This window comes from Barbus barbus, assembly GCF_936440315.1.
Source record: "Barbus barbus genome assembly, chromosome: 42".
NCBI classification, from domain to species: domain Eukaryota; kingdom Metazoa; phylum Chordata; class Actinopteri; order Cypriniformes; family Cyprinidae; genus Barbus; species Barbus barbus.
In genome coordinates this window covers 1,777,146-1,795,723 of record NC_136720.1, presented here as the reverse complement: position 1 = coordinate 1,795,723, position 18,578 = coordinate 1,777,146, and the positions used below count along the sequence as shown (strand labels likewise).

Below are 18,578 nucleotides of genomic sequence, written 5' to 3'. Positions count from 1 at the left end.
GTATCATTAAGATAGGGAAGCCTAAACCCTACTTAAATTAATTTTCTGCTTTTGTAACTCGTGTGAATGCATGTATGCACCTTTTGTGCTTTATATGTAGCTTCTGCTCTGCTGTTGCAGTATAAAAATGGCACAAGTGAATGTGAACATGAGTCATGTATAGTTATTGGAGATCTTCATATGCATGTTAATCAGCTAAATAAAAAAGAGAGAGAAAGAGGTTCATATAGCAAGCATGTTTTGTTACACCAGGAAATGAATACTGTTATAATGTTGACAGTGAGTTGACATCATATGAAGAGGAAGTAACATCATCTGTGTACATAATATTCTCTGTGTCTATGATTTCCATAAATGACTTTTGTTTCCATGTGTGCATACAGAAATATACCATCAGGTCTCTACCACATTCAAATGAACACACTTCCAGAGAATTACAGAAACAAAGACCAACAGAGAAAAACATCAGAAAAACACATGAATGAGGAAGAAAAATTAAAAGGGCTTTTGTTTAGAGTAATAAACAAATGAAGTGATGCTGAATGAGGGATGAGAGCAGATATAATAATCACACAGTTTGAAGCTGCAGACAGAAACATCAGATTCAGGACAGAAACACACAACCTCTGAAGTAAGAACAACTCACATGTTCATTCTTTAACTAGAATTAGACTTTGACATGATAATATTGTCTTTATCATTGTGTACAGTGCATTTATGTTCCTGTTAAGATGCATTTTTAATTATCACTGAAATCATTTTCTGCACCAAATGAATCTGTGAATATTTGAAATCTGAGTTTTATTATTTTTCTTCCTCAGAAATGGACCAAACTCTATATTTCATTCTTCTTCTCATCGGTGAGTGTGTCTGTGGTTTTATTTCTGGTTTCTAGTTTCATTAGGTTTGATCCTGTTATGAAAATCATTAAATCAAACCCTCTCTTTCACAGCTCTCTGCTCCGTATCTGAATGTGTTCAGCGTCAGTATCACTTCATAAATGAGAGCAAGACCTGGACTGAAGCTCAGAGATACTGCAGAGAGAATTACACAGATCTGGCCACCGCTGACGACATGAACGACATGAACGAGCTGAAGAAGAGTGTGAATGATAGAAGTGTTCAGTATGTCTGGATTGGGCTGCAGAAGACGGGTCGTGATGAATGGCACTGGTCTTCAGGTGAACATGCGCTCTATCTGAACTGGGCACCTGGACAACCAGATGGCAGAGATGAGTGTGCTTTAATGAGAAATGGACAATGGCATGATTTGCCATGTAGTGATACCCGATATTTCATCTGCAACAACAGTGAGTTCATTTATATATGCACCATATACCATATTTGATCAGTATGACTGTTTAATTTGATCTTTTTTTTGTCCCTGTATCTGATAATTTGTCACAATGGAAACTTGCTATTAAAGAGCCTAAAAGTCTTGAGCATTGCTGTAGTCGAGACCCGGGGCCTGAACCATGATGGTAGATGAACAAATTCAGAGTTACAGGATTAGTTTCGAGTTGACAAAACCAAACCACTCCAGTCTGGCTTTGTTGGTACCATGACGCTGATCATGTACTTTCTTCGTCTCTCAGGTGAAAATCACTTCATATTCAAGGCTATTACCACTCCCTCACATATAGGCTTTCGATCACAAGACATGGCTTTAAAAATGTAAATCAATATATTGTTTTCTGTGAATGAGTAAGCTGAATGATTTTCACATAATTGTGAAGTAAATATTCCAGCCTAGAAGACTGATTACTCAAAAGTCTTATTCAGGACGATTTAGTGTGGCTTTTATGGCCTTATTTCAGCTAAACTTACTAACCACACATAATATTTTTTCTAAAAAATTCAAACATGTACATCCATCTTGGTCACATATTATTGTAGCACAGTTTGTGCTGAATACAAAAAAAATGATATGTTGCTCAATAGTATGTTATAAGTAGCTGAAATCAGCACAAATATCAGGGCATGTCAACACTTCTCAAGGGCCCCAAAATCACCTCAGACCCCAGAGGGTTAAAATACGGTCTCGAGACCGAGTTCAAGACTAAGTCCGAGTCTCGAGTACTCAACACTGTCTTAGAAATCTAAACTGAACTTATATTATTAATAATAAACATACAGCAGTGACTAGACATGGTTCAGCTTGATATTATCAGCCTTCAGTATCTCAACACAAACCTACAAGGGCTTCATTTTTCATATGTAGATTAACTGAGTCTGGTCCGTGTAGGAATGATAGTCCATTACAACATAAACCCTTGTTTCAGAGAAATGTAATGTAGCGGTTCGATAGTGAAGCTAATTTATAATAAAATGACATGAAGTTTCTGTGCTCTTAAATGTTTCTGTGTGAATGACGGTCTGTATTTGTGTAGAATTGAATGGTTTGAACACGTTCTAGACAATCAGAATAAAGTTTTTAGACAGATCACAGTATAATTTCAAATATCTGAATATTTAATATATCATAATTACCAGCTGTAGAAGCAGCTCCAGTCTTTCATCTTTTCACAAGTGAGTTTAGAATATACCAGCGTGAGGTTTTTAGGCGACTGTTATTTTAGACTGTGTTGCCTTATGGCTGGCCAGAGTGAAATAGGAGGAGTTTTCAGAACCTTTACCACACACGTGTCAAACTCAAGACCATATGATTGTCTTAAAATAAAAATCTAAGCAGCTTTATCCTCCTGAGACCCAGCTATGGAGTTGTTGCCTCTGTAGTGGACATTCTATTTCAGTGTATTTCTCTGAGACCTCACGTGTCACAGTTGTAAGTCTGGATGTCCTGTACAGAGCACATTCAGGGCTTTACAGAGATACTAAATGATTGGACGTTTCACCAGGACCACTCCCTCTCCTCGGTCTTTAAAGATGGCTGAATTTAATTTAGTGAAACATTTTACATCCTTATGGAAATATGATTATATTTTGTAATTGTCATTTAAATCTGAATAATTTTCTAATTTTCATAAAGCAACATCTCAGGAAAATGTTATGGGTTTTCAAATTCAAATATGACTTCCTGTTATGAAGCAGGACATAATTTCATACATGTCCACTGTAGAGGACACCAGGACTAAAATTATGTTTATTATGCATTTTGGGAGACAATTGAATAGGAAAATAAATTATATATCTATTTTGTTATGAAATATTAGATATTATAATGAAAATCTGGCCAATTATTACTCCCATTATGACAATTCTTTTTTCAACATGCTGTCCCAACAGCAATTGTTAATATGCAAATTAGATACAGTATACAGTAGATACACTGTGTTTAAAGGGAAAACCAGTTTATGGAAATTTGTACAGACATATTGCATAAAACAAAATGGTATATCAAATCATTTTGTTATATAATCAGTATTTACATAGCATAACAGTAGTAGTCTAAATGTCTAAACTCTGTTTCGCACGTGTCCCGTATTGTCCCACCAAAAAACTACAAAATCACATCTGCTGTCCTGCAACAGATCTATAGCCAAGCAGTCACCCTAGTGCAGATAATAAAATAATAATTACTCATTTGCATCAGTAAATATGAACAAAAACAATACATTATGAAAATAAAAAGAAGCAGTTTTTTTGCGATCAGATAAACTCCTGGAATGTCTAAGGATCCAGAAAGCTAATGCATTCAAACTAGTGCTAGAAAACACGGCCGATTTCATCAGAGAGGGCGGAGATAGTACATACAGATGTCAGTAAAAAAAAAAAAAAAAAAAAAAAAGCTATTTGGCTTAAAGGCACGAGTGTTTTATACTGGATGCTGACTGAAGGTGTTTTACGAAGTAGTCAGTGGTTTAGTAAATCTGGATCAGTCAGGTCAAGGAAGCTCCTTTAGTGGTCTTTTGGCGTCTCCCTGTGTTCCTGTTTGGTATTGCAGATTGACTTGTGCAATTTATTTTTTAAATAAAAGTGCTGTAAACTACTAATTGTAATGTAGAAATGTTCATTTTCTGTGAAGCTGCTTCACAAGAGTGTATCATGAAAAGTGCTATACATATAAATGCAAATTGAATCATTGAAATGTGAAAAATTAATGAACTTATTTATTTAATTTGGCACTATATACATTCATTGCAAATTATGAAAATTAAAGAGTACTTTTTTTAGAACTTTTGTTTGAATTTATTTATTTTTGGGTGGGGGAGTGGGGTTGAGTACCGCCACTTCTTTTTTTCTACTACAAGCATTGCTTGCGTATCATATGAACGCCAAAGTCCATTTCTGCATATAAATTACATGCCAAAAAGAAACATAAAATTGTGGTATTGATGCGTATTTTCATGAGAACGGGCTCATTTGGTTTTTAAATCTATCACACGTTCTTAGCAGTTCACAATTATTTGTTGTACCATAAATGTAACAAAAAAGTTTTTAACAAAGTTAATGTAATGACCCGTGTTTGATGATACTTGTCTGCATTTACTTTAATTTATGGAGTAATTAGGATTTCTTAACCTGATAAATGAATAATGACATAATAATCAGTAACATATATTTTTACATCTATGCAAATGCATAAGCAATATTTGTAACTTAAATAAGTAATAATAAAATAACGAGAGTTACTTAATATGTTAAGGAGTAGTAACATTTGTACAGTCTCACAGTTACAACCGGCCCTTTGATGACAGCCATAATGTTGAAGTGGCCCTCAGTGAAAATGAGTTGGACACCCCTGGATTTGGATGCCCCGTTTCTATTGGCCGTGCGGGTAATTGTCACAGAGCGCCAGTGTTGGGCTAGTTACTCAAAGAATGTATTATATTACTCATTACTAGTTACTCCCTTCAAAAGTAATATTGTTACTTTACTTATTACTTTCTAGCAACAGTAATTAGTTACACTACTAGTTACATTACTTTTTCTTCACGCCCCACTTTTTCTTCCACATAAAATTCTTCTAGAATGTTACTAACAACATATTTCTGCCTCATCATTTGACCAAAATACACATTGGATCGCAGTCAGAAGTTATTACAAATACTCAATAGTGACATTCATGGAGTGTTGTATTAATCACATTAATTGTCATGTGTAGCTTGAAGCTAATTGTAATTTCTCTGTTAGCAATATACGATTATATTTCATTATGTATTATATCAAAACACATAAGTTTGTAAGAAATTTTAATTTTCAAAAAGTAATTAAATTATGAAAATAAATCTAGGAATTATTTGATTGTTGCATTTTAAATCAGCGGGGTTGAGGCATGATAACTGTAATATTATTACTGAAATCTTATTAGTAATTAGTTACACAACTAGTTACTGCAAAAAGTAATATTATTACAGTAACTAAGTTACTAGTAACTAGTTACGGGCCAACACTGCAGAGCGCAGCGGAAAAAAGTTTAACAATTTTGAACACAAGCTCGCATGCACTTTGGTCGACGCAGCAACAAACCATCCTCGCGCGGCGCAAGCCATTGAAATAAATAGGCTTGTTCGAGATGAACTACACTAGCCTGCCACCGGCTGGCGAGAGTAGCCACTTGCAGTCAGTGCGGAATGAAAAGCAGAGACATCAAGTCGGACACTTTCTGTGATGCTCGCACAGTGTTTGCATACTCTTATCACACATAATGTGTATTAAATGCAATATTTGCCAAATACACAAACGTTTTTATGAGCATCAGAAACACTTTTTATATACTGCTTAATACAGCGCCATCTGTTCATTAATAAAGTTCAGCATAAAAATACCAATAAAGTGGGGGTATATATGCTTTTATCAGTATTTTTAATAAAACTGACTCAAGATAACAGTGCGACTACACTAAAAATGCTTTTACTGTTATTAAACCACAGATTTGTGAGCATTATTGGAATTTAATTGTTAGAATAAACATGCAACACACGTCGTACTTACCATAACAGAATCTAACCAATGAGAATAAAGTGTGTCTTCATCAAGGGCGGTTCGTTGCTGCGCCGACCAAAGCGCACGCGCAGCAGACGTGCTTGCGTGCGCGCCACGGTCAAAGTTCAAAATAGTTCAACTTTTGCCGCTGCACTCTGTGACGTTTCCCCTCGCGGCCAATAGAAACGGGGCATCCAAACAAGCGCCAAAATCAAAATTGATGAACAGCTGATTCTCTGTGTGTCTGAATTTCCAGAGCTATACGATACAAGTTTGCGGTCGGGAGAAAAGCTGTCATGGAGACACATCTCCATTCAAGTTGGCATGTCAGGTGTGTTTAAAGTCTGGTAGCTTATTGTAGGTAGGCAGCATGCATCAGATTATTGTGTGAAATAGACACGGGCAACAGCAGCAGCATTGTGTTAAAAGCCGTTCCTCCTCTAGCCTCCTCCACTACTTCGTTGAAATAATGCGGTATTATAAAAAAACGTCTTAGGTTACGTATGTAACCCCAGTTCCTCGAAGGAACGAGACGGTGCGTCTGGAGACGCTTTGGGGAACTCCTTCAGCGTAACCGGCTCTGAATACTAATTAAATCTGTCCAATGGATGGGAGGGACGTCACGGGCAAGGTGACGTAATGACCAGCTGGTATAAAAGCACGTGCGGTGAAACCGGTCTCAGCTTCTAAAATGAAGCAAGCACTGGCAGGAATGCCGGAAGTGTGGCCTCGCGATGCAGCGTCTCGTTCCTTCAAGGAACTGGGGTTACATACGTAACCTAAGATGTTCCTCTTCAGGAACTCAAGCTGCGTCTGGAGATGCTTTGGGGAACGAGATACCCACGGCACCAGACTTCTCAATCCCTGCCCTGTGTGTATCCGTACGGAGCACAACTAGGGCGAGAGAACAGAAGAGCCTGGAGTGACTCGCATGTCCAGGCCATAGAACCTGACAAAAGTCAGGGGCATAAACCAACCCGCAGCGTTGCAGATGTCCTGGATTGGGACACCTGCGAGAAAGGCCTTGGAGGACCCACACTCCTCGTGGAATGAGCCTTGACTCCCATCGGCGAGGGGAGGTCAGAGGACTCATAGGCCATATGAATGGCATCGACAATCCACCGACTGAGTATCTGCTTTGAAGCAGGAAGACCTCTCTTAGGGGGACCATAGCAAATCAGCAGTTGGTCCACCCTTCTCCACATGGCAGCTCTGTTGACGTATGCGTCCAGTGCTCGCACTGGACACATACGGTTAAGCTTTTGTTGGTCAAGCTCCCAAAAGGGAGGAGGACTAAAGGCCTGAAGTACGACAGGCTGTGGCGTAACTGAAGGAACTTTGGGGATATACCCTACACGAGGGTATAAATAGGCTTTGGCCATACCAGGCGCATAGTCCAAGTGGGTAGGGGCCACTGACAGGGCCTGCAGATCCTCAACTCTCTTCAGAGATGAGATCACCAGAAGAAACACGGTCTTCAGGGTGAGGTGGCGATCTGAGATCTCCTCAATAGGCTCAAATGGAGGCCTACAGAGAGCATTCAACGCCACAGCCAAGTCCCAAGGGGGGACCCGGGACCGTACTGGAGGCCTTAGCCTCAGTGCACCATGGAGGAAACGTGTAACTAGGGGGTGTCTGCCCACTGACTGTCCACCAAGAGAGGTGTGGTAGGCCGAAATCGCCGCCACATAAACCTTCAAGGTAGAGTCGGTTAACCCTGCGGAGAGTCGAGCCTGCAGGAAGTCCAGCACTGTACCATCCGGGCAGTTAACTGGGTCGAGCTGGCGATCTCCGCACCATGAAGTGAAGAGTCTCCACTTCAGGGCATACAGTCTCCTCGTTGAGGGAGCTCTGGATTGGAGGATAGTCTCAACAACCTCGGTTGAGAGACCGGAAGCATTGAGCCGTGCCCCCTCAGGGGCTACACCCACAGCCTCCATAACTCCGGGGGAAGGTGCACAAGGGTGCCTCCTGACTGGAATCTCCCATGGAGAGCCGTTGAGGAGGGAAATCAGGTCTGAGAACCATATTCGGCCCGGCCAGAACGGGGCTACTAGTAGGCGCACGGGCAGCAACGCTATCTTTCTGCGCCTCCCTATGTGAGGAGCCAGCACGCGGCACACTGCTTTCGCCCAGCAGCCCCGTGAGTTAGAGAGCGGCGAGGGAGAAACCGCTGAAAACCGCTGGAACGGTCTTTAATATCCAACAGGGTCAACCAAAGATGCCTCTCCGGCATGGGCGGTCTCCTTGGTGGCGCGGAGAGACAAATCAGCGGTTCTGCTGAGTTCACGAATGTCCTCCGCAGAAAATCCCTCGCCCTCATCCAACTCCTTGAGCAGGTCAGCCTGGTATGCCTGCAGCACCGCCATGGTGTGCAGACATGAGCCAGCCTGACCTGCTGCCACGTACCCCTTGCCCACCAGCACTGACGATGTGCGCACCGGCTTGGTGGGCAGGGTCGGAGCCTTCAGGGACGACGCAGCGTCAAGAGACAGATAGCACACAAGCGTCAGTTCCACACGCGGCATCGCTCTGTAACCGCACTCATTCGTCCCCATCACATTACCGTAGTAATCGGATGAGGGGACGAAGAGGGGGGCCGAGAAAGGTTTTCCCCACGACCTCGACACCTCAATGTGGAGGTCGGGGAAAAAAGGCAGGCGCCGATGTGGAGGTGAAGTCTGAAGCCGCAGAAAGCGCTCATCTAACTTGCCCTTCTGTGGTTCAACCAGCCAGTCAAGACTCAACTTGGCTGCAGCACGAGTGATCACCTCCACAAGCTCCTCATATTGGGGTGACAGAGGGCGTGCTTCCGATCTTGGGGAGCGGTCATGGGATCTGCCCGGTTGAGGATGGAGATAGAGACTGGCTCGTCTCCGATCCCTCCATCAGATCCCGCTGCGAACCCCATGAGCTGCCTCCACTATGCCTCAGCGGAAGCGGTGCTAGCGCCGTGGGGAACGCCGATGAAAGAGCCCTCTCTGGAGAAGAGGGCCTTTCGGAAGCGAAGCACACGCAGAGGAAGGCCCTCGCAGTGCGGGCAATCAGCCCCCTCGAGAGCCGCCTCCGCGTGTCTTGCCCCCAAGCAAAGCACACACAAGCTGTGTATTGCGCTTCTCTCCCATGCTTCGCCTTACACAAGCTCTTAGACATTGTAACAGACAAACAACAGTAATAAGACTCACAGAGACACAGAGCGCTAGCTGAATGACAGAAAGCTAACGTCGGTTTCACCGCACATGCTTTTATACCAGCTGGTCATTACGTCACATCGCCCGTGACGTCCTTCTCATCCATTGGACAGATTTCATTAGTATTCAGAGCCGGTTACGCTGAAGGCGTTCTCCAGACGCAGCTCGAGTTCCTGAAGAGGAACTACACCCACAGCCTCTTCTTACTTGCTGCTCTCTTTCTTCTTATTACGAGCAAGGCTGCTATCGCTCGCTTAGCACGGAAAAGATACATGTTTTGCTGCTGACTGAAAGGTGGAATAACAATCAAATGACTAGACATATAGAAGTCCCGCTAAGCATTTTGAAAACCCTGCCTACTTCGCTCTGGACAGCGTAGTATCTGAAGGGCTGCGTTGAACCAAGCGGCTGGTGCAACGCTTTCCGTGTCCTGTGTGAAAGCCGATTAATTGTTTCCATGACGATGCACCATGCTTGTCATGTGACACACCGCAGCCACAAAGCTGTGAATGAGTGATGTATCGCTTTTATTTCATTTTTCTTGATTTATTCAAAATATTTACAAACATGTTAACAGTGTTCCCACGCTTCTTGAAAGTACTTGAATTTCAGACATGGATTCAAGGCCTGGAAAGTACTTGAAAACAAACATAGGTCCTTGAAAGTGCTTGAATTAAATTTGAAATTATTTTAGTTTATGGCGCTATATCAAAATTGTCTTACATGTGCTGTCAAAGACAGAACGAAACGGCACAAATGATTGGGGTGGAGATGGGGTAGCGCGTGTGTTGATGTGCAGACTAGAGTTTTCTTGAGCCGCTCCCACTGAGTTTTTGACCATTACCGCCCACTCCAGCAACATGTGTGTCCCGCTCCCGCAAACATTCTAATATTGTATATCATTTTCACGCTATTAATATATGGGGTATTGAAATTACATTTGAATGAGCGCTCGCAGTTCACTTTCGATTTCGCGATCACGCACACTCTGTGTAAAGTGAGCACATCTTTACAGTGTAACATGTCAGTTTCTGTTTAGTTCCCCTTTTGACCTTATTTGGTAGTTCCTATTCTGATTTAGTTAATTAGTAATCATCGTTTAGTCCGGTCACCTGTTTTGAGTTAATTATCTCGTTGTCTCCTTTGTTCCCTGCTCTTTATAAGTCCTCAGTTCTCCCTCAGTGTTTGTCGGATCTTGAGTTAACTTATTGTCAAATGTGTGTTGATGCTACTGATTAAAGCTTACTCTTTTTGTTTACTCTCTCGTCGTGCGCCTTTATGTCTACAACCACTGACCGTTACAGAAGATCCGACTAATACCGAAAATGAGGAGGCGGCTGTTTTTGGTTCCCCGCAACGGAGGTCCGGCGCCGATCAGCTTGCTTCCTCCACCCGCGGCGATGATGTTTCCGCCGCCCACGGCGAAGAATGCTGCGCCGTTGGCAGCGACGATGATCCCGCCGCCCATGGCGAAGAATGTTCCGCCCGCGGCGATGAGGAAACCGCCGCAACCGGCGATGAACGTTGCGCCGTTGACGGCGATGATGGTCCTGCCGCCCAGGGCGGCGATGACGACGCCCGCTCTACTACAGCACTCTCCTGTGCCTGCTCCCTCTACCCGCTCTGCCACGGCAAACCTCAGTGTTGCCTTCTTCAGAGCAAGTTCCCTCCAGTGTCTACTCCTCGCAAGTGCCCTCCAGTGCCTACCCCTCGCAAGTGCCCTCCAGTGCCTACTCCTCGTAAGTGCCCTCCAGTGCCTACGCCTCACAAGTGCCCTCCAGTGCCTGCCCCTCACAAGGGTTCCTCTGGATCCCCGCTGATCCTTTCCAGCCCATCTGAGTCGCCGCTGGTCCTGTCCAGTTCATCCGAGTCCCCGTTGTTCTTGTCTAGTCTTCCTAAGTCTCCGCTGGTCCCGTACGGATCCGCGCTTACAGAGTACCCCCGAGAAGCAGGCACATCCGCCATGGCTGTCCAAGGACCCTGATCCGCCATGGTCGCCTAAGGACCCCGATCCGCCATGGTCGCCCAAGGACCCCGATCCCCCATGGCATGCCGAGTCTCCTGATCCGCCATGGCATGCCGAGTCCCTGGATCCGCCATGGCCTCCCGAATCTCCTATCCTGCCATGGCCTCCCAAGGCCCCTGATCCACCCTGGAGGCTTCCCTGGTCTCCTTCCTGTCTGGGCCCTGCTCCAGCCTCCATAGCGCCCGCCCCCCCCGCCCGTGATGTGTATGTTACGGTGCGGGACGCACCTTCCGGGAGGGGGGCGATATGTAACATGTCAGTTTCTGTTTAGTTCCCCTTTTGACCTTATTTGGTAGTTCCTATTCTGATTTAGTTAATTAGTAATCATCGTTTAGTCCGGTCACCTGTTTTGAGTTAATTATCTCGTTGTCTCCTTTGTTCCCTGCTCTTTATAAGTCCTCAGTTCTCCCTCAGTGTTTGTCGGCTCTTGAGTTAACTTATTGTCAAATGTGTGTTGATGCTACTGATTAAAGCTTACTCTTTTTGTTTACTCTCTCGTCGTGCGCCTTTTATGTCTACAACCACTGACCGTTACATACAGTGCGTGAATAATTATTAGACACGTTGATATTCTGATCATATTTATTTCTAAGTACAGTTTACCAATTCCAAACCACATCAATCTTAATTAGTGATATATAATTGTCCATGAAGGCTGGAAGTGAAAAACTCCTTATATTCATGTGTGCAGAATTATTAGGCACGTTTTCTTTTACAGATAAAATGAGCCAAAAAAAGAGATTTAACTGAAAAATCGAAAATTATTAAATCCCCAATGAGAAATATAAAAAAATAATGCAATACAGAAATTGCAAAGTTAAGACATGACTATTGGCCAGCGAAATGCTCACTGGGTCAGCGGGGTTAGACAAAAACAGGTGGAGAATATAAGATACACGATAACTGCAAAATAATTAAGAATTAATGTGAAGAATTAGGTGTAAACCATCAAACATTTAGTCTCCAGCGCCACCATTTTCCAGAACTGCAACCTTCCTGGAGTCTCCAGAATTATAAGGTGTCAGGTTCTCAGAGACTTAGCTTGCGTAAAAAATCCTAAAAAATGACCCTCACTTAATGAGAATAACATGCTGAAGTGTTGTGAAATACATGAAGATTAATTTTTATGAATAAGTTGAGAGCAGTGTTAATTTTGACAGCAAATTTTTATTTAGTTTTAGTCGACTAAATATTATAAGATTTTTAGTCGACTAAATCTACAGTAAATTTAGTCGACTAAAATCTAATGGTTTAGTTACAGTGCATTTATTAAGCATTTCTCTAAAATGTCCAAACTCATATAGGTTTGATATTGTTTTTTTTATCATGATAGACCGCAATTTAACTGCGGTGACACACAACATGCCTTTGTTAAAATTAAATAAAACCAATTCTCATAAAGGAATATGGTCTTCTTTTTAACGAAATACCAATGGTTATATAGGCTAATTATGCATTCTTTATAACAACTTGTTTATCATTCTTTCAAGCAGACATATTTATTTCTATAAATAAATTTAGATTAATCTTTAGGGCTACTAAAGTTTTTCAGTTAAGAGCAGTGAGTGATTGTATGTCTTTCTTTTGTTGCTTGATTAACATCAATGTCTCGGACAATAGCAACTAAATTAGGCTGCTATCCCTTTAAAACCAAATGCACGGTGACGGATGCAATGTAGGCCTACTCATACACGTTCTCCCTACTGTTTACGTTCACAGCTGTGTTTACGTGAATACTCGTCAAAACGGACATTTTGACATCATTTTGCGTGTATTTCTCCGTTCATATGACGTGAGAGTACTGCGGTGAGACGCGCTTTCTGTGTGTGTATGCTTCAGTGTCTGCGCTCAGAAAACCGGACCGAATTGAGTTCTCTCTTGCGTCGTCAGATTTATGCATATGTCTGCTCTCCTCTTACTCTTATTGTCTTGTTGACATTTTTGAACGTTTTATGCGCCGTGCAGCAAGTGTATTTTAGCAGTTTTTTGTATTTTTAAATATGTTCGCATCTAACCTTCTATGCAGCAGATTCGTTCTGAATGAATCTCTTCCCAAATCGTCCCTCTCTAACATTTTTCGTCTCGTTTTTATTCTTTGACGAAAATGTCAATAGATTTATGTCATAATTTTTGTCATTCAAAAAGAGTTTTCGTTCGTTATAGTCTCGTTGTCGTCAGTTGTCGTCCGGATTGTGTAGTGAATCATTGGTACAACCCTCCCCACTCTCCAAGAACTGTACTTATCCAGAGTGAGCAAAAGGGCTGGTAAAATCACTCTGGACCCCTCACATCCAGCACACTCCCTCTTTGAACTGTTACCGTCTGGTCGACGCTACAGAGCTCTGAGCACCAGAACGACCAGACACAGGAACAGTTTCTTCCCTCAGGCAATCCAGCTCATGAACACTCAACAATAAACGTGGAACACACAACTAATTCATTATCCATTCACCACACTCACTAATTTTATTTTTATTCTCTCATTTCTAATTTGCACATACTTAACCTGTACATAGGTGTCTATATTATATATTGTGTTTTTGCTGCTTCGTACATTGCCTATCTGGATATTATTCTTTTATTATCTGTGTCCTGTCCTGTTGCTGTCTTTCTGTTGCACTGTGGAGCTTCTGTCACTACAAAAAACTCCTTGTATGTGTAAAATAAAGCTCATTCTGATTCTGATTCTGTAAAAAATGTCGTTGACGAATTGAGTGACTCTTGAAGGACCAGCAGCACATCCTCTTGTACCACTGTTTGAAGAATTTATCTTCCAGAATAGCAGTAAGTTTTAGGAGCTAATTTTTTGTCAATCTCTGCAAGACAGACTTTTCAGGATAGGAGACTAAAAATGAACTCCCAAAACTTACAGCGACATGGAGCTAAGGAGAAAATGTAGAACTTGAAAAATAAGAAAAACAGCTTAGTGAAAAGCGTTTACAGTTTAAAAGCAAATAGAAAGTCCTATACTTTCTTTATTTTCTTTATATTTTTTTGCAGATTTGCAACGAGTTTTATGTACGAGGTTTAAAATGTTCATGATATATATATTTTTTTTTTAAATATTGAAATTGAGCATCTGCAAGTTTGAGCACCTGCATTCCTCTTAGTCAAAAATGAAAAAATGGGATTTACAAAATAATTTTGACTTGAGTTATTTATTAATGAGTAACGTCTCTTTTGAGAGAACGTGCAATTTTTTTATGTTATTACAACATTTAACCACTTTTTATTTATTTAAAAATTGTGAAATTCTTTCAAATTTAAATCTTGTACAAGAACTACAGCACAAAAGGGTTTGATGCATATTTGATCAATATTTTAGAAATTGTATTTGAATATTACCAGTATTAACTTCAATGGAATCCCTTCGAACACGACTACTCAAAACGGTCTAAATTTAAGAAACCTACACATTCAAAACATTACTACTCTGAAATGTTTCATGTAAATATTAAGTGTAAGTAAAATATTTATTTTCATGACACTACATATGCTGGGGTGTGAATTTGATAGGTGCTGACGCGGAGGTATGTAATTACAATATAAAGTCATTTTAAGTGTTATTGCTATTAATATTATTTTCTAAAATAAGTTACATGTAATATTAAAAAAGTACATATGACGAAGATGTTTCTCACGCGCAGTGTAACATACGTACGTCACCGTCCGAATCCGCTCACTCCTTTCTGATATAGTCCACTCAACTGCCATACACTATATAGGGACTAGTGAATGAGTGAGTGGTTTCGGACACTATATATGGACTAGTGAATGAGTGAGTGGTTTCGGACACTATATATGGACTAGTGAATGAGTGAGTGGTTTCGGACACTATATAGGGACTAGTGAATGAGTGAGTGGTTTCGGACACTATATATGGACTAGTGAATGAGTGAGTGGTTTCGGACACTATATAGGGACTAGTGAATGAGTGAGTGGTTTCGGACACTATATAGGGACTAGTGAATGAGTGAGTGGTTTCGGACACTATATAGGGACTAGTGAATGAGTGAGTGGTTTCGGACACTATATATGGACTAGTGAATGAGTGAGTGGTTTCGGACACTATATAGGGACTAGTGAATGAGTGAGTGGTTTCGGACACTATATAGGGACTAGTGAATGAGTGAGTGGTTTCGGACACTATATAGGGACTAGTGAATGAGTGAGTGGTTTCGGACACAGCTAAGGAGAAAACATCCTCAAGTAGGCTAGGCTATGTAAACTTGCAACAGAACACATTAATATTGTTATTTTAAATTGTATTATTTATAATTATTACTTATTATTAGTCTTTTTTGACAGTTCTGCAATTGTTACCTGGGTGGGATAAATTTTTATAATTTTTTTTATTCATTTGCTTAAATTAGGACTACATTATTCTGTAATTATTTGTTCCATTTTGATCTAAATAATTTAGCATTTTTTAAACTTAATCTATTAATTAATCTGTCTAATAATGTCTAAAAATATAATAATTATGTCTACTAAGCTCTGATAATGTATGGAATATTATATTAACAGACTGTCCACATTTTAATAAAACAGCAAAAGAAGATACTTTGAAAGTATATTAGAGGTTACTGAGGACCAGCAGCTATTTAGTAACCCACATTCTTCAAAGTATCTTCTTTTATGTTTAACAGAAGACAGAAATTATTACAGGTTTGTAACAACTTGTGGGTGTGTAAACGATGATAACATTTTTGGGTGAATCCCTTTAGTCAGACAGTCCACCGTAAGCAAACTCTTCCCTGCAAACTGCGTGTTCCTCATTAGTTACTGGAGAGACCCACTGATAACTTTCCCATTTAGAATTCATTGTGTTCAAAGGGCAGATGTGAGCTACAGATGTTTTAAACAGAAAGGGTTTTAACGACACGGTTTCTGGAGACTCCGTCACTATGGAAACAAAGACGCAAAATGCAATCATGCGCTAATTAGCTTCTCCAATATTTCTTATGAAATTGATTTAATTAGAATTGCAATTAGTATTATAAACAGTGCAAAATACTTATTTGTTTACTCAAATATGTGTTGGCCTTTGTAAAATACGGGACAAATTGCGTCCCGTATTGATTTGATACGGGACGCATCATTTTACCTTTAAATACAGAACAATTCCATATTTTAAGGGACGGGTGGCAACCCTAAAGCCGATTGAGACGCACCCCATGTTAGTTGACCTTTAGTGGGTGATGAGTGCCGCCATGTTAGTTCACTCTGAATCTGAGCTGTGGGATTTACAACGTAAATTCATCCTCTCCTCCCGAAATACATTAAAGTCTCCGGTGTATTGGGAGAAGAATAGAGCAAACTTTGTTACCCACACAATGTGTATATGATATTAATAAAACATGTTGTCAAATAATATTTTAAAGGATTGTTATTGCCGTTTCAACAGACATCAGTGTGTATTTTACAAACTATAAATGTATATTTTGGTAATTCTTATGTGTATTTAAATATCTGAAACCTAAAATAAGCATTATATGGTTGAAAACACTGAATATTTGTGATAATATGGCAGACAGCCTTATACTCAGGGTTAAAAAGGGTTAAATAACGTGTTTCCATCACTGCTCCTGTTCACATCCAAACCATAAAGCAGCGTAAGAATAATTAACAAACTGATTCATTAATCTTTATCTCATTTGTTTTTTTAAAGCGAACACAGGACTCGTCTTTGTCAATCAGACGATGAACTGGAGAAATGCTCAGAGTTACTGCAGACAGAATCACATTGATCTGGTCAGTGTGAGGAACCAGAATGAGAGTCAACAGGTTCAGCAGTTCATCAGTGATAATCACTTATCTGGATCATATGTCTGGATCGGTCTGTTCAGAGACTCATGGCAGTGGTCAGATCAGAGTAACTCCTCATTCAGATACTATATGTCTGGTGAACCTGATAATTATGGAGGTCATGAAAACTGTACAGTGATTGAACCGAACGCTCAGGGACAATGGCATGACATCTCTTGCACCAACCGGTTTCCTTTTATGTGTCATGAAGGTGAGTAGATCCTCACAAAACACTATAACACAGATCTTCTAAAGTTCAGGCTACATGTCTGACATGACAAATCCACCCACAGTGTTTGTTCTGCATGTTGTTTTTGATCAGTCTCTCTCTAGTTTCTGCTTGTGGTTTGTTTGGTTTCCAGATAAACTGATTGTGATCAGAGAGAATCTGACGTGGGCTGAAGCTCTGAGATACTGCAGACAGAATCATGTGGATCTGGTCTCGGTTCATTCAGAAGAGATGCAGCGTGATGTGATGAACGTGGTTAAACGGGCGTCTACTGCGGCGGTGTGGTTGGGTTTACACAACTACTGCGCCATGAACATGTGGCTCTGGGTGAGTGGAGAGATGGTGTGCTATCAGAACTGGGCTCCAGGGAACGGAACGACACCAGAAAACTGCAAACTCGAGAAGAGAAAAGGAGCAGTTCAGTCTGGAGGAGATCGGCGCTGGATCAGCCTTCCTGAATCTCACAAACTCAACTTCATCTGCAGCAGATATTAAGAGCTAATGTGTTTACTTACATTCACGGCCTTCATAGGCAGCTTCATTAATTTTCTGATTTACTTTTGTGTTTGATTTGTTCTTTAGTAAGTTTTAGAAGTCTGTTTTAATTCTGTATTATGTTATATGTGTCTTTTTAGAAACTCCTTGTATATTCGGTGTGGTTATGACTCTGTATGTTTCGCTCTAATCATCTCTTTTGAACACAAACATAATAACAGAAGCTCAAATAAACTCATCTACAGCCAGGATTGTCTCCTGTTTCCTGATTTCCCCTCAACATCCCTGTGAACTGTAACATATATAGAACAAATATGTCAAATTTAAATGGCCCATGAACTGGGTTTTTTATTATTTTGTACTGTTATCTGAGGTCCCCTTATAATGTTGTCAAGATTTACACTAAAAAACATAATGAAGATGATTTACACATGAGTTCAGTGTTGAACCAATCAGTTGTTTTAGCCATTCATAAAACTGTATCGGTTCAAAGGAGTCGTTAGGTCGTGAAACGCACATCAGCGGATGTGGACACGATGTACGCTAATCTCTGTTGTTAAGACATCGCAAAAGATTTGTGTCAAAATGGAAAACACTTCTTCACTGCATAGTTATTTTGTTTGTTTGTTTCTAATAGAAAGTGTGGTTTTATGTCAGCTGCATGTGCAGAACGCTTATCAGAGAAGATAAGGTGACATGTTTTTGAGCATAATTCACACAGAGCAATAAAACAGGTGTGGCAGAGTGGGCAAGTTCCCGCCCCTTATTTAGTATGACAGCCTATCAGAACCTGGTACTTGTTTTATAAAGGCTGCGATTAGGCTACCTGGCTCTCCACCCATTGGTGCGCATGGGTTTCCACCTAAAAATGTATGTTTCTAGCTGTTTAGCTGGTCCCATTGACTGCCATTATATGACTGACAGACTGCAACGGTTTGCACATT

General features: G+C 40.8%; 1 protein-coding gene across 1 annotated transcript; it reads left to right on the top strand.

Moving 5' to 3' along the window:
- The first annotated feature begins 587 nt into the window (after positions 1 to 587).
- Positions 588 to 17,883, top strand: LOC306861649 (macrophage mannose receptor 1-like). The gene is made up of 5 exons (XM_079404048.1): positions 588 to 631; positions 822 to 860; positions 953 to 1,309; positions 16,774 to 17,121; positions 17,273 to 17,883. Exons 2-5 carry the CDS (start codon positions 824 to 826, stop codon positions 17,632 to 17,634), a joined length of 1,104 nt encoding a protein of 367 aa, XP_079260174.1. The 5' UTR covers positions 588 to 631; positions 822 to 823; the 3' UTR covers positions 17,635 to 17,883.
- Positions 17,884 to 18,578: the final 695 nt, after the last annotated feature.

Coding starts and splice junctions, on each gene's coding strand:
- LOC306861649 (XM_079404048.1), top strand. CDS start 824: ATGGACCAAACTCTATATTTCATTCTTCTTCTCATCG. Junction 861..952: donor TTTCATTCTTCTTCTCATCG/GTGAGTGTGTCT, acceptor TCTCTTTCACAG/CTCTCTGCTCCGTATCTGAA. Junction 17,122..17,272: donor TCCTTTTATGTGTCATGAAG/GTGAGTAGATCC, acceptor TTTGGTTTCCAG/ATAAACTGATTGTGATCAGA.